General features: G+C 37.5%; 1 protein-coding gene across 18 annotated transcripts in view; it reads left to right on the top strand.

Annotated features, from left to right (window-relative positions):
- The window catches only part of LOC100679361 (SNF-related serine/threonine-protein kinase), a 738484-nt gene that overhangs the window by 655742 nt on the left and 69614 nt on the right, over positions 1–13128 (top strand). For 13 of the 18 annotated variants that reach the window (XM_032601900.1, XM_032601897.1, XM_032601895.1 and 10 more), the window contains one exon: positions 9577–9646. In XM_032601900.1, coding sequence (XP_032457791.1) covers positions 9577–9646 — 70 coding nt within the window. Of the gene's footprint in view, positions 1–9576; positions 9647–9725; positions 10225–10302; positions 11664–13128 lie in introns of those variants that run through there. The other 5 variants (XR_004227331.2, XR_004227329.2, XR_004227330.2 and 2 more) reach the window with 3 other exon arrangements.

The following is a 13128-nucleotide window of genomic DNA, read 5'->3' as shown; positions in this document are numbered from 1 at the left end:
CATAAGAAAAAATACGTATATTTTATTTTTCACTTATGCAAAGGATAGCACAGTTTGTTTGTCGCTATCTCAACCAGTCTTAGCATGGGCTTTAATGGGTTAATAGAATGTAGAAAATTTACTTTGGCAACACATCAGTACTCATATATATTAGTATATTTACATATTTTTAAATTCATAACGTATGCATTATTTATTAAATTTAAAGCATAAAATAAACTATAATTAATTTTCAAATACAGATATATTTTTAAAGTAAATGTTCTTCACGCAATTAAAATTTTTTTTTTAATAATTCTATAACGTTATGTTTTAATAATTGATAACAACTGAAATTTACTTGGCAACATATCGGTTAGTATACATATTCAAATATTATATGATATATTAAAGTAAAAAATTTTAGATAAATTATAGTAAATGAACAAATGAGTTTCGTCTGTATGATTTATTTTCATTCTTTAAAACATATACTCATTTATATCGAAAGTCTTATACAGAAGTGTGCCAGCTCAGAACCGGCTCGACCACCGAAGCAACACTCAAACATTTTTGTTTTCGGAAGTTTTAATCATAATTTAATAGAAATATGACATTAAAAAGGTCTCTAATCAATTTAAAATTAAAATTTCGCGCCACAATGTATAACAATTAAAAAAATCACTAACTCGCTTATAGCAATAAATAAAGGAAATTTACAATAGATCATACAATAGTTACAATCAATTACGGACTCTCCTATATCTTATTTTGTAAAATTTCATAGTTTTATTATAATAACGTCATCATAAAATGACGTCATCAAAGGTTCGAATTTGTAGCTACAAATGACGCCATCTAATGACGTCATTGAGCGTCATCTAATGACGCCATTGAACGTCATCTAATGACGCCATTGAACGTCATCTAATGACGTCATTGAACGTCATCTAATGGCGTCATTATTTTCAACAGGGTAGACGCCCTAAATAAAGTAATGAAGGATGCCACACGAATATTTAAGAAGAAAATCCGAGAAAATAAACGACGGTGCCTGAAAGAGTTACAGGAAGAGATTGAGCTAATTCCCTGGGGGCAACCGCACCAAGTGGTATTGAAGAAGATAAAGGGAGGCTATATCCGCCCTCCTGAAAGCCCGGAATTACTGGATGGTATTGTAGCCACACTGTTTCCCTTTCAACTAGAAGTAACAGCTATTCCTTAAGCGGAAGCAAATGACGAAATCATTCCAACAATCACCACAGAGAAATTACTGGCTGCATGCAAAAGAATTGGAAACAACAAGACTCCAGGCCTGGTTGGCATACCCAATATTGCATTGAAACAAGCTATACAAGCACGCTCCGATGTCTTTGTGGTCTTGTACAATTCATGTCTCGAAGAAGGGACGATTCCTAAAAACTAGAAGAAGCAACGCCTGGTGCTACTACCAAATGGAGATAAGCCACCTGAAGAAGCTGCCTCATACCACCACACACCCTCAGACCACTCTGCATGCTAGACACCCGGACAAGATTTTAAAGCGCATAATCTGCGTTAGAATGGACCAAGTCATTGAAAAACCAGGCGGACTAGCGGCTTCAGGAAATATCTATCTATCAATAAGGCTTCAGGAAAAAACGCTCCACTCTTGATGCCGTAAGCTTAGTAGTCGACACCTCTAGAACTGCAACAGAAGGAAAAAGATGGAAAGGAGGATCCAAGAAGTACTGTGCTATTATTACACTGAATGTTAAAAATGCGTTTAACTCAGCTAGCTGGGGCAAGATACACAAGGCACTACGGAAAAAAGAGCATATATAAGAAGGATTATGTTTGACTATCTGAAAGACTGAACCCTTTTGTATGACATAGAGAACGGCAAGAAAACCTATCAAGTAACCGGAGGGGTCCCACAAGGATCAGTGCTTGGCCCATTATTGTGGAACATTATGTACGATGGAGTACTTAGCCTAGAGCTACCCGAAGGGGCAACGGTTGTAGGATTTGCAGATGACATTGCAGTAGTGGTAGTAGCAAAGCAAAAGGAAGAGGCAACGAAAATCGCTAACGAGGCAGTAAGCATAATCCACGATTGGCTAAAGCAGACTGGAATTGAGCTTGCTAGCCATAAAACAGACGCTATCCTTATATCCAGTAGGAAGAAAATAGAGACAATAACACTGTCAATGGAAGGACACAAAATAGACTCTCAGCCGACCATTAAGTACCTGGGAATCACCATAGACACCAGACTAACGTTTAAGCAGCATCTCGAGAGGGCGAGTAATAAGGCAGCAACAGTCTGTGCTGCACTATCGCGACTAATGCCAAATGTAGGTGGGCAAACGCAGGGTTGAAGGTTACTCATAGCCAGTGTAAATACATCAATTATGTTATATGGTACCCCAATATGGGCAGACGCTATGTTGGTGAAGTTCTATGCACGAAAGCTGTTAACAGTTTATAGGAGAAGTGCATTGCGAGTCGCTTCTGCCTACCGAACAGTATCAGAAGATGCAGTGTGCGTTATTTCAAGTATGCCGCCTATTGACCTTCTAGCAACAGAACGAAAGAATACATACGAAGAAAGCCGGCGTAGTGGCAATTCTCAAAAGGAAGTTTGGAAATCCGCAAAGGAACAAACCCTAGCTGAGTGGCAAAGACGATGGGACTCCAGTGGAAAGGGGCGATGAGCGCACCACCTCATACTACGTATTGTAGGCTGGATCAATAGACGACACGGGGAAGTGAATTACTATCTTACGTAGTTTTTGAGCGGACATGGGTGTTTTCGAGCCTACCTACACTGCTTCAAGATAGAGGATAATCCAAATTGCCTAGTATGTTTGGAAGCAAGCGAAGATGTGGAGCATGTCTTCTGGAACTGTTTGCAATACGAAATTGAACGAAAATAACTCGAGCGTTACCCTCAGACTAGGGTGACCCCTGAATCAATGATGACAGCTATGCTAGCGTCGAATGATGGCTGGTGCGCAATAAACAACTACGTAAGGACTATTCTTAAGAAGGTTAGAAATGACGAAGAGGATAGAAGGAAAGGACAAGACGAAACAGCTGAGTAAAACTGTTGCTAGACGAAGGCCACTAGGTAATAGATACGAAACGCTCCTCGGACTGATGCAGAGGAACGTAGGTCACAGAGTTGAGCTCTCACTCTCCTGCCCGATGCAGAGGAACATAGGAGCTAGGCTTGAGTACCTCTAAGTGCTCCTCAGACCGATGCTGAAGAACGTAGGTGTCGGGGTTGAGTCTGTCCAGAGGATCGCCGATCGATGTTGTTCGAACCAGACGACCAGACTATGCTGCAGGAAGCAGACGGCTGGATGATGCAGAATGAAGAAGACGACAGGACGATTTAGAATGAAGAAGACGAGTTTGATCCTGAACCCCTAATCATCTTGGTGGGTGGGGGATGTATGGGAACTTCAAAGGAGAAGCCAAAAAAGGCTAGTTAACGGGCCCCACGGAACTATTGTTTAACGATAGTACCTATGGGGATCCGGTGTCGGAGGGTCACTTGTGCAGAGCTTGCTCTGCCTATGCAACATAAAAAACACACTCACAGACAAACACACACGCACTTAAACACACACACACACACAAAGCCATCTGCATGGAAATTTTCTACCTCATAAAACCATAAATGTTCTCAAAACATTCTGAGCTTTAGGTTACGAGATATCTCCATCTCTACATAATATTAAAATTTTTTATTTTGAAAAACAATGTTTTTTGTAAACATCTCTATATAATATTAAAATTCTTTATTTTGGAAAACGATGTTTTCTGTAAACATCTCTACATAATATTAAAATTCTTTATTTTGAAAAACAATGTTTTCTGTAAATATCCCAATATTTGATAAAAATATTTAATAAAAATTAATTCTCCTACATCGATTGTAATATTTGCATATAAACGCCTAGATTTATCTCGGAAATTGTAATTATTGAATAATTTGTTTTTTCAAACATTTACAATAAACATTAGCAAAGTACCGTACATACAGGCATACTTATCTCTTATTTAAAACAAAGAATATATAATTTTTATTTTTATACACTTATAGTTCAAGTGTAGATGTATAAAAATGCCAAATAAAAACTTCCGGATGTGGTCCAGATCAGATGATGCTGAGTATAATCATGATAAGGACTATTTAAACGATGCATACGGGTTTTTTGTACGTTTATGGTTATATCTAATCCTTTTTTTTATAGACGATATCCCGTAGATCAGGAAGTCATCCTGGCACCTGGATATCGTCTACAAGAATTAAAAAGTATTTTTTGGTATACTTTATGTTTAAGTGATGCTTTTCTCTTTAGATGATGTCGCGTCAACCCACGGGTCATCCTGACACCTGGACATCGTCTACAAGCATTCAAGAGTATTTTTCGGTATATTTAATATTTTAGCTGTGTGCTTTTTTGTTGACGATGTCACGTTGACCTGAACATCGTCTATGAAGTTAGAAGTTGTTTTCAGTATATTTTATGTTCAAGTGATGCTCTTCCTTGGAGACAATGTTGCGTCGAATTAAGGGTTATCCTGACATCTGGACATCATCTACAGGAAGTCAGAAGTATTTTTCAGCATATTTCATGTTTAAGTGGTGCTCTTCTTTGTAGACGACGTCTTAAGTAAATTTAACTTTTTAATTATTTTTAATTGAAATATGTGTAGACATTGCCGATAACTGGACCAGTTAATCGTATTGATTGTTAAAATATTTTAAAGATTGGTTACCATTATATTTTTATATTTATTGTATTACAAAGTATTAATAAACCAAAAATAAATAATTCGTCATGTGAAAAATTAAATGAATTTGGAAAGTTTTCTGAATATAATATGTTTTTTGTATACATTTTTGTATTAGTGTTCGGTTTTCTTGGTTTCTTTTTATCTTTTAATAAATCATCATCATGCTCGCAAAAAGACTCCTTTCTTAAAAATAACTTTGAGTTATTTCTTGATGTTTCTTGACAAATCAACATATATTTGACCATAACTAAAAACTGTGGTGCGCAAATATATTCCAACTTTGTCAAAAGATTGACATTTAGATCTCTTAATAGTCATAGCGAAACTTAATCTCATCTAACGATGGTCTTAGATCAAGTCGTGGCAATAAGACGATTTCACCAGAATATTCAACAGTACAGATTTGTCCAACTAATAAATGTTTTTTTATATCCTTAATAATCATTTTTGTTCCATTACAAAGGCCGTCATCAATATCCAAATTTCTTGAACAACTAAATATCGTATCTCTTTTTAATATTAATTTATGTGATGGTAATCCATTTGGCGACAACGAATTTAGAAATTCAGTTGGCATTGAGTCTATCAAATTGTTATCATTTTCACTTTCAATTCTATCAGTACTATAAAATACAAAACTTTTAACATAAATATTTCCAACTATATTTTTATTAATTTTTGTTATATAAGACGTTAATGGTGATAAAATCACATTTTTCAACGATAAATCATTTGGATTTATTTTATGTCCGAAAATTTATATAATCAAATCATTATTACAAATCAAATTTTATAAAATACTTCTAACATCATTTTGTAATTCAAATTTTGTTGCACTTTCATTTTCTTCTTCATCGAGAACCGAATTTTCAAATTCATGATCTTAAGTCTGTAATCTCAAATTTTCATTCAATGATAATTTCATGAAAGATAACCATTTGAGATTTTTGAAAATAACAGAAAAATGAAAGAATTTTACGTGTTTTGGTGGGGGGGCCAAGGTGGGGGGGTGGTGGAGGGGTGGTGGGGGGGAGTCTTGCCAAAATGACTATATAATATAGGAAGATATATATATATATCTATATATATATATATATATTGTAACGTTGTGGCCTTGCTAGCGCGAAATCGGATAAGTGTGTCCCACCGAGCTTAGGAACCGACGCGCAAGGCTACCACGTTAACAAGAGGATCGTCGAGTGACGACCAGGAACTCACCTCGGCTGCTCAGTATCTCTGTCTTGACGGACCGCGGAGAGTGTCCGAGTCCTTCTGTGCTCGGCTTATTTATGAATGGAAGCAAGGGTTTTAGCAATAATTTATGCTAAGAGAACCTTCGGGCTTCATCTGCCTTCAGAACGTTTATTCACTACATGCAATCGTGTGTGCGTGTGTTTTGCGTCGAGGCGACCATCGAGATCGGTCGGCGCACTATGCGCTACAATCGGGCTTTGCCCTTGGTCCTACACTAAACTATATACTCACTCGTGCTCTTCTGCACGTGGTGTGTCATGCGCCAAATTAACCGAGAGAGAGAGAGAGAGAGAAAGAGAGTGAGGGAGAGAGAGAGAGAGAGAGAGAGAGAGAGAGAGAGAGAGAGAGATGGGCTATTCGCCGACACAGGACAAACTCACGGGTTTGCCGATGAACGTCGCGTTGCCGCTGCTGGACGGGCTGGTTGCTCTGGGTTCCACCTCGTCAGCGCCGTTTGGTCGGCGGCCCACTGAACTCCTCCTCGTGGCGTTGGCGGGAGCTGCAGGCACTGTGTTGCGTTATCCTGGGCACGATGTCATGGTCCTCGGCCTGATGGTCTGATCTGGAGCCGTGCCCTTAGAGATGAGCGGATCCGACGGCTTTCGTGGCTCCTGGCCACGTGTGGTCGCTACCAGAGTCGGGAGTCGAGAGAGCGGGTGGCGCTTCTCTCTGCTGATCGATAGTCCTTCTTCGATCGATTGCTTCGTGCGAATCCGGCTCTGCTATCTCGTTCTCTCTTGTTGCGTATTTATTAGTCAGCGTCAACTATTGTCGCGCTGCTTTCCTTTTGCCCCCCTCTCTCTCTCTCTCTCTCCTATTCTACTTCTATGCTTCGCGCGCGGCTCCTACCGCCTTGATAGTCGTCGCATTGCGTGTTTGCATGTGTGTGTGTGCGCGCTTCACGCGCGTGTATGTGCTGGGCTAATGCTGAGCTGTTGTGAGGACATATGCACTGTCACTGTATATATATATATATTCTTCAACTCACGGTTAATATGTTCCGGAAACAGTTTCCAATGCACCTGAATTCTTTCAGATTTTTTTAATAACTTAATTAAATTCTTAATTAAATTTTTTAATAACTTAATTCTAATTCTTTAATAACTTTTTACCAAAATGGTAGGGAGCCAAAGATGTCAATTGTAGCAATTTTTGGGTTTTCAGTACAAATTAATTAATTTATGTAACACGCGAACGATTTTCGCATTTTTCGTACCTATTAATAGGGACTAAAGTGACTCTTTTTTGACCGGCGGGCAAAAAAGTTATTTTAGCGGGCAATAAAAACCTTTATTGCCCGCAAAATTTTTTTTTTGTAATTTAAAAAAAAAAGTTGATTTTGATAGATTTGCATTATTTATTATTAAATAAAAAATGTACAAACTGTTATGTTCTTGAACAATATATAATTTATAACTAAATATAAATTAACATTGTTGAAATTTCTTATTTTTTTCATTAAAACCCTTTACATAATACTTTATTTCATTTTTTTCCAATTTTCTCATTATAAATTCGGTACTGTTAAAATCAATTATTTATTTACAAAAAAAACAAAAATGAATTTGACTTTTATATAATGTTTGAACAAGACAAGAGCACGGTTGCCGTGTCAAAAAATAGTCACATCAGTCCCTCTTAACACGTACGAAAAAAACGCGAAAATACGTCCGCGCGTTACATAAAATATGGTGTGCACCAAGGGCTAAGTGGGCTTTTTGGCCTCGTGGATTTTGCAGTACTCGTCTGCGGCTCGTAAACGCCCTCGCCTTCGGCTCGGGCTAACTCGCCTTGACTCGTACTGCAAATTCCAAACTCGGCCTAAAAAAGCCCACTTTACGCCCTTGGTACACAATATACTATTATAGCTCCTTAGGAAAGCATTTTTCACTATAGACATTAAGATACTTTTTTGTAAAATTTTCTCACCTTTTTAAAAAAATACCCTCAAAGTTATATATATATATATATATATATATATATATATATATATATGTCTGGATATTAACAAAAGATTTGTTATTTTTTAAAGTGTTTAACAATTTTTGTTGATTATTTTCAGAAAACTTTTTCATATAATATTTTTTTGTAAAACCTTACACTCATCTGGAAACTATATGTGTTTGAAGCATATCTATTAGTATAAAAGTGCCCTTCAAAGCCCAAATCTTAAGTAAGTCTGCGGTAGCTGAAAGATGGAAATTCTGAATTTTAGCCTTTAATGAAATGTCATACCTGATAATATGGCACATATAAGCATGGTTTTATGTTTCTTACATTATACCTGAATATTTAAATAGTTTAATTCATTTTTTAAACAATTCGGGAAAAATATAAACAAAAAATTGAATTTTTTGACTATTTAAGGTGTATCCGTCCCCTTAATTCAATAATCTCTTCTTGATGTAATGTTTTTATTCCGGCGCCTTTTATCAGTACTGTATTAACCGCTTCCTGAAAGTCTGAGGTTTTGCCTTCTCTTGTACGTTTAAGCTCAATCAGAAGATTAGAATATTTATGCTATTCCCCAGCGTGTTAACGGAGCCACTTTCATATTCGACAAAATGTCTGCATAGCTCTTTTCTTCTACAGCCTTTATGATTAAAGCAACCGCTCTGGGAGGTCTTGCCAGCTTCGGTCCATCCTTGCTGGTCCTATTCTGGTTTGTGACACTTTTATCCTCTTTGTTTGCCTTTTTCTCCTGATTCTTTGACTTTCTTGTGATGACTTCCTGCCACGCTGCCTTTTTAGGTTGGTTATCTTCTCCTTTAATTCCTCCATTTTCATCCTGCGGAGTAGTTGGGGCTTCCTTTGTTGTACCCGCCTACCGAGATCTAAGACTTGGGGTTGTCTGGGTTTCCCTCCCCTGAGTTCCCGGGCGTTGGCATTACTGTAAGTTATCATCTGCCATGCAGAGATTCCTATAGCTTGCTTTTATAATATGAGCAAGATCTTTAATCTCGATTCTGCTGTGAAGGCGGTTTAAGTGCACATTTTTTTACGTTATGCAAACATCTCTTTGATCCTTGTCTGCATCAACCTCCATTTCCATATCACCTGCGTCTCTACATGCAGCAGGGGTCAGGTGACAAACCTCTGCGGCTTCTAAGTAAGTTTGCCCTCCCCCCCCCCCCCCCCGCAATCTCCATGGAGCCAGCGCTGACCACCGGGGCTTTTACTTGATCAGAATCAATCACGGGACTGGGCTCTGTGGCTTAACCCGCTTGAGGTAGTAATGTTATTAACTCACTATCCATGTTTGATTTATCTTCGGGGTTTCTTTCCCTAGCTTGTTTGTCCGCGGAGCATATTTTATTTCTGCTCTACCCTTCGGCTGATTGAGAAGACCTCAACGCGCCGATGAGCATTTCATTATCCACCATCCAGGGCACGCGCCACATACGGGGTATCAGCATCCCTGCGCGGCGTTAGGGTTTGTGTGTGTGTAAGCACTTTTGTCCCAAGGACGAAATGAAAAAAGCCTGTTATGCAAAATATTAGGCACCATATATAATATTTATACCAAAAATATAAGTAACTTTCGTTTTTTAGGGTTAGTCAAATGCCCGATATGAGTCAGCCGTTCTTAAGAGATCACGTTTGTCCTACAAACTTTATACAGGTACGTCAATCTCTTTTTTAAAAATATAAATCTTGTTCTTTTATTATCTATGACATAAAGGCAATAATAATACTTACAGAACCACTAAATCGTAACGAGCTGCGAGATATTTGTATCCTCGCGCGCTTTTCGCGTGTTAGTAGCATGTTTCTTGCGAAAAGTTAGGTTTGATCAGCAGATGACGCTGTCAGACTACGGTATCGACGAAAGATCGAGGAAAGGGAGTTTGCGAGTGAATTCGGGAACGAAACTCGTTGGATAGCAGGTCATCTCCAAATCTGCGAAAAGCCTGCTATAGAGACTGACCTGACCTGCGTCTGCTAAAGATCTGCTACAAGAGCACTGACTCGCACCTGCGTAAGCTCGTGCAAATCGTCGCTGACCGGCGCTTGTCACCATCGGGCTTTGGTCCGGTTTGCGACGAACATTGCATCTCTCTCGTATTCTTATGGTCGATTGCACGCCCTTGCATTTGGTGACGTATCTCGTTATTAGGTAGTTATCTAATCGATCGATCACTAGTACTGTACCGTTATCACCGACCAATCAGGGTAATAGACCGACGACGGTCAGCTCCGGTACAGAACCGCGATTATTCATATTAATTATTGTTATTTAGTATAAGCCGAGTAGTTTAAATAGACTATCTTTTACAGGGATCCAGTCAATATTTGCCGCTACACCGGCGAGCAACAACCGTATTTATAAACACATGCGACCGGAATACCGCTTGCATTTTGACAGAAATGACGTCATCGCAATCACCAAGCTAAGACGAAAAGCCAAACGGTGAGAGGCACTGAGAGAGGAATGCACTATCAGCGACAAGAGCACAGCAGCCAATGTCAATATAGTGGCTTCTGACAGGCCCTACCCTTGGGAGCAATGCTGCTAGCGATGCAAATAACCAGAACATAGCCGACGGGCCCGTGATAATTCAAGACACCTGCTCTGTTCCTACTGTGGAAAAGACAGGGTTTTCTCCATGAAATGCTCATGTAAGAAGCCAGAAAACAAAAAGAGGAGGGATCACCAGAGAGTGCGACCCCTCTTTCAAATTGAAGGACGGGCGAACGGCCATTGCAGTGAAAATAGACACATGGAGAGTAACAGTACTCATAGACACAAGCGCTGCATTTTTCTTTATTAACGAAGGCATCGCAAGTCACTGCTGCAGGCAGAAATGGCCTATAATCTGGAATACCTGGCTGCAAGAATAGCGGACGGCAAATAAATAAATATCGACAGTAGTATGTAAAAAGTCATGGAGATCATGAGACGGAAAGTTACCAACTCCTTTTTTGACACTCTGTGTGCGAAATTTGATTTCTGCTAGCTGCGTAGCATGCGCGAAATTCTGAATTTCATGCACAGCGTGCACGAAATTCTGAATTTCGCGCACGCTTATTTGCTAAGAACGTAGATTCGCACACTTGTGTCAAAAAACAGTATACAATACTCGTGTGCGTAGGTGATCATCACATTCGCTTTTTTGTCGCTTTTTTGACAAAATAAGCATAATATACTGTTTCATCTTAGCGTCTATGCCTCACGAGGTGATTCTGGGCATCGATATTTTATCAAGGATGCAGTACAAGGCATCCATTTTCGGCCACCCTATCAATCCAGTTACATCACTGCTACTCTAAAAATGCGAACTATGTTGAACCGAAGCCTTCGAGCGAAAAACCCGGAACAATCAAGAATTCTGGTGGAATTCCTTAAATATGAACTAAAGAAAGTCAAAAACGTAACAAGATGCACCCCACCGTTAAAATATCACATATAACTAATAGATCTTACACCAATAAAACAATGTTACCAACCACGTAATCAAGCCATGCAGAAGATTATCAACAACAAAGTAGATAAGAGACTAAAAGAGAACGCCATAGAGCTATCCGACAGCGGTATATTTTAATTAACGTCCTTTTAAGTTCTATTGTTTTTCATGCAACTTCATATTATTCATTGTAAATAATAACTGTCATTCTAAATAAACCTATCTTTGAGTAAATATCTTTACACTTTCTCTAAGTTTACTTGGTACATACACAATATTTTGATGTCAGCTGCCGCTGCTTTCGTGACGTTCGATCTGTCGCACCGCCGTGACGTTCGCCGCTCGCCGATTCACTCCCCAGTAAAATGTGTACCCGGCGAGCCTATAGAAGTATTCACTTCAAAACTCTCAAGATACTTACTACGTAACTTGCCATGACCGTTTTATTTTGTTTATTGGTGAACAACTAAAATTTTCTCTTTGCGTATTTTATTATAACGTTATACAAACACCATAAGTACAATGAAACGGTCATGGCAAGTTACGTAGTAAGTATCTTGAGAATTCTTTTTAATTGATCAGTATATAATTTAACTTTAAGTTAAGTAAGCCCTTTATTGACCAAAAAAAAATGTTGTTGCATTATTATAATTAAATATAATGAACTTGACTTTGGTTGATTGATCTCAGTTCTTTTTTATCTATTATTTCGTTGCGGAATATATCAAACTTGCCTAACCTTTTACATTTTTAAAGTTAATTTTTTTTATGTTATTAAAGGCGTGTTCTTCAAAAAGAAAAATGTGTAGAAATCCGAAGATAGCTGTTTTAATTGGGAACAAACTAGTGAACGTCGAAGACAGCAATTATAAAATGAAGAAAACTGCTTTGAACTATGAAAAAACTGTTGTCTTCACTTATTAATAGTTATTGTCTATTCTATTCATTTTTTAATTTATTTTTTAAATTGTAAAATTTTACACCTGAAAAAAAAGAAATCCAACTGAAGTATCTAGCAAACTAAAGAAAACTGAAGACAACAATAGATTACTGCTATCTGTGTCTCAATTCCGACATTTTTATGCTATCATCTGCAGTTCATAACGTTTTTTTTTTCAATTGTTTTCATTTTTCTTTTTCGTTAGGGATTGAAGATATCATTATCATTTAATATAAAAGTAAATATCGTATTATGTATTACATTTTAGTACAGAATATAAATGTTATGATTCTTATAATCTCACAATTTACATTATTTTATAAATGTAAATAAAAAAAATGTTTAATCAATAGATTAGTTAGATTTTGTTAATATAATTAATAGTGTCATCAAATAATTACAAAGAGTTTGAAAACATTTTTTAATATTCAAAATTTATTTCTGTATTATTCTATAATTTTAAAGACGGTCCTGTGTATTAGTAGCTATAACTACTTTTATAGAATGTTGGCTGTATTGAATATATTCATTTATACTCGACGGTAATTAATTCTTATGAAACGTTTTAGAAGTCGTGCTTTTGATTGGTTAAAATTTATCAATCTGGCAATCTTATTGGAGCATTTTAAAAACGTTCCACAAGAATTAACTACTATCGAGTGTACATCTAATATTTAACAGTATATTTAATAATGACACGTCAAATAATTAAGGGGATGTCAGCGCGAAAGCTTCGCAAATCTACCACGGAGTATTATA

The sequence above is a fragment of the Nasonia vitripennis genome (assembly GCF_009193385.2).
Source record: "Nasonia vitripennis strain AsymCx chromosome 4 unlocalized genomic scaffold, Nvit_psr_1.1 chr4_random0003, whole genome shotgun sequence".
NCBI classification, from domain to species: Eukaryota; Metazoa; Arthropoda; class Insecta; order Hymenoptera; family Pteromalidae; genus Nasonia; species Nasonia vitripennis.
The sequence above is the reverse complement of the archived record's forward strand: the minus strand, read 5'-3'. Positions and strand labels throughout refer to the sequence as shown.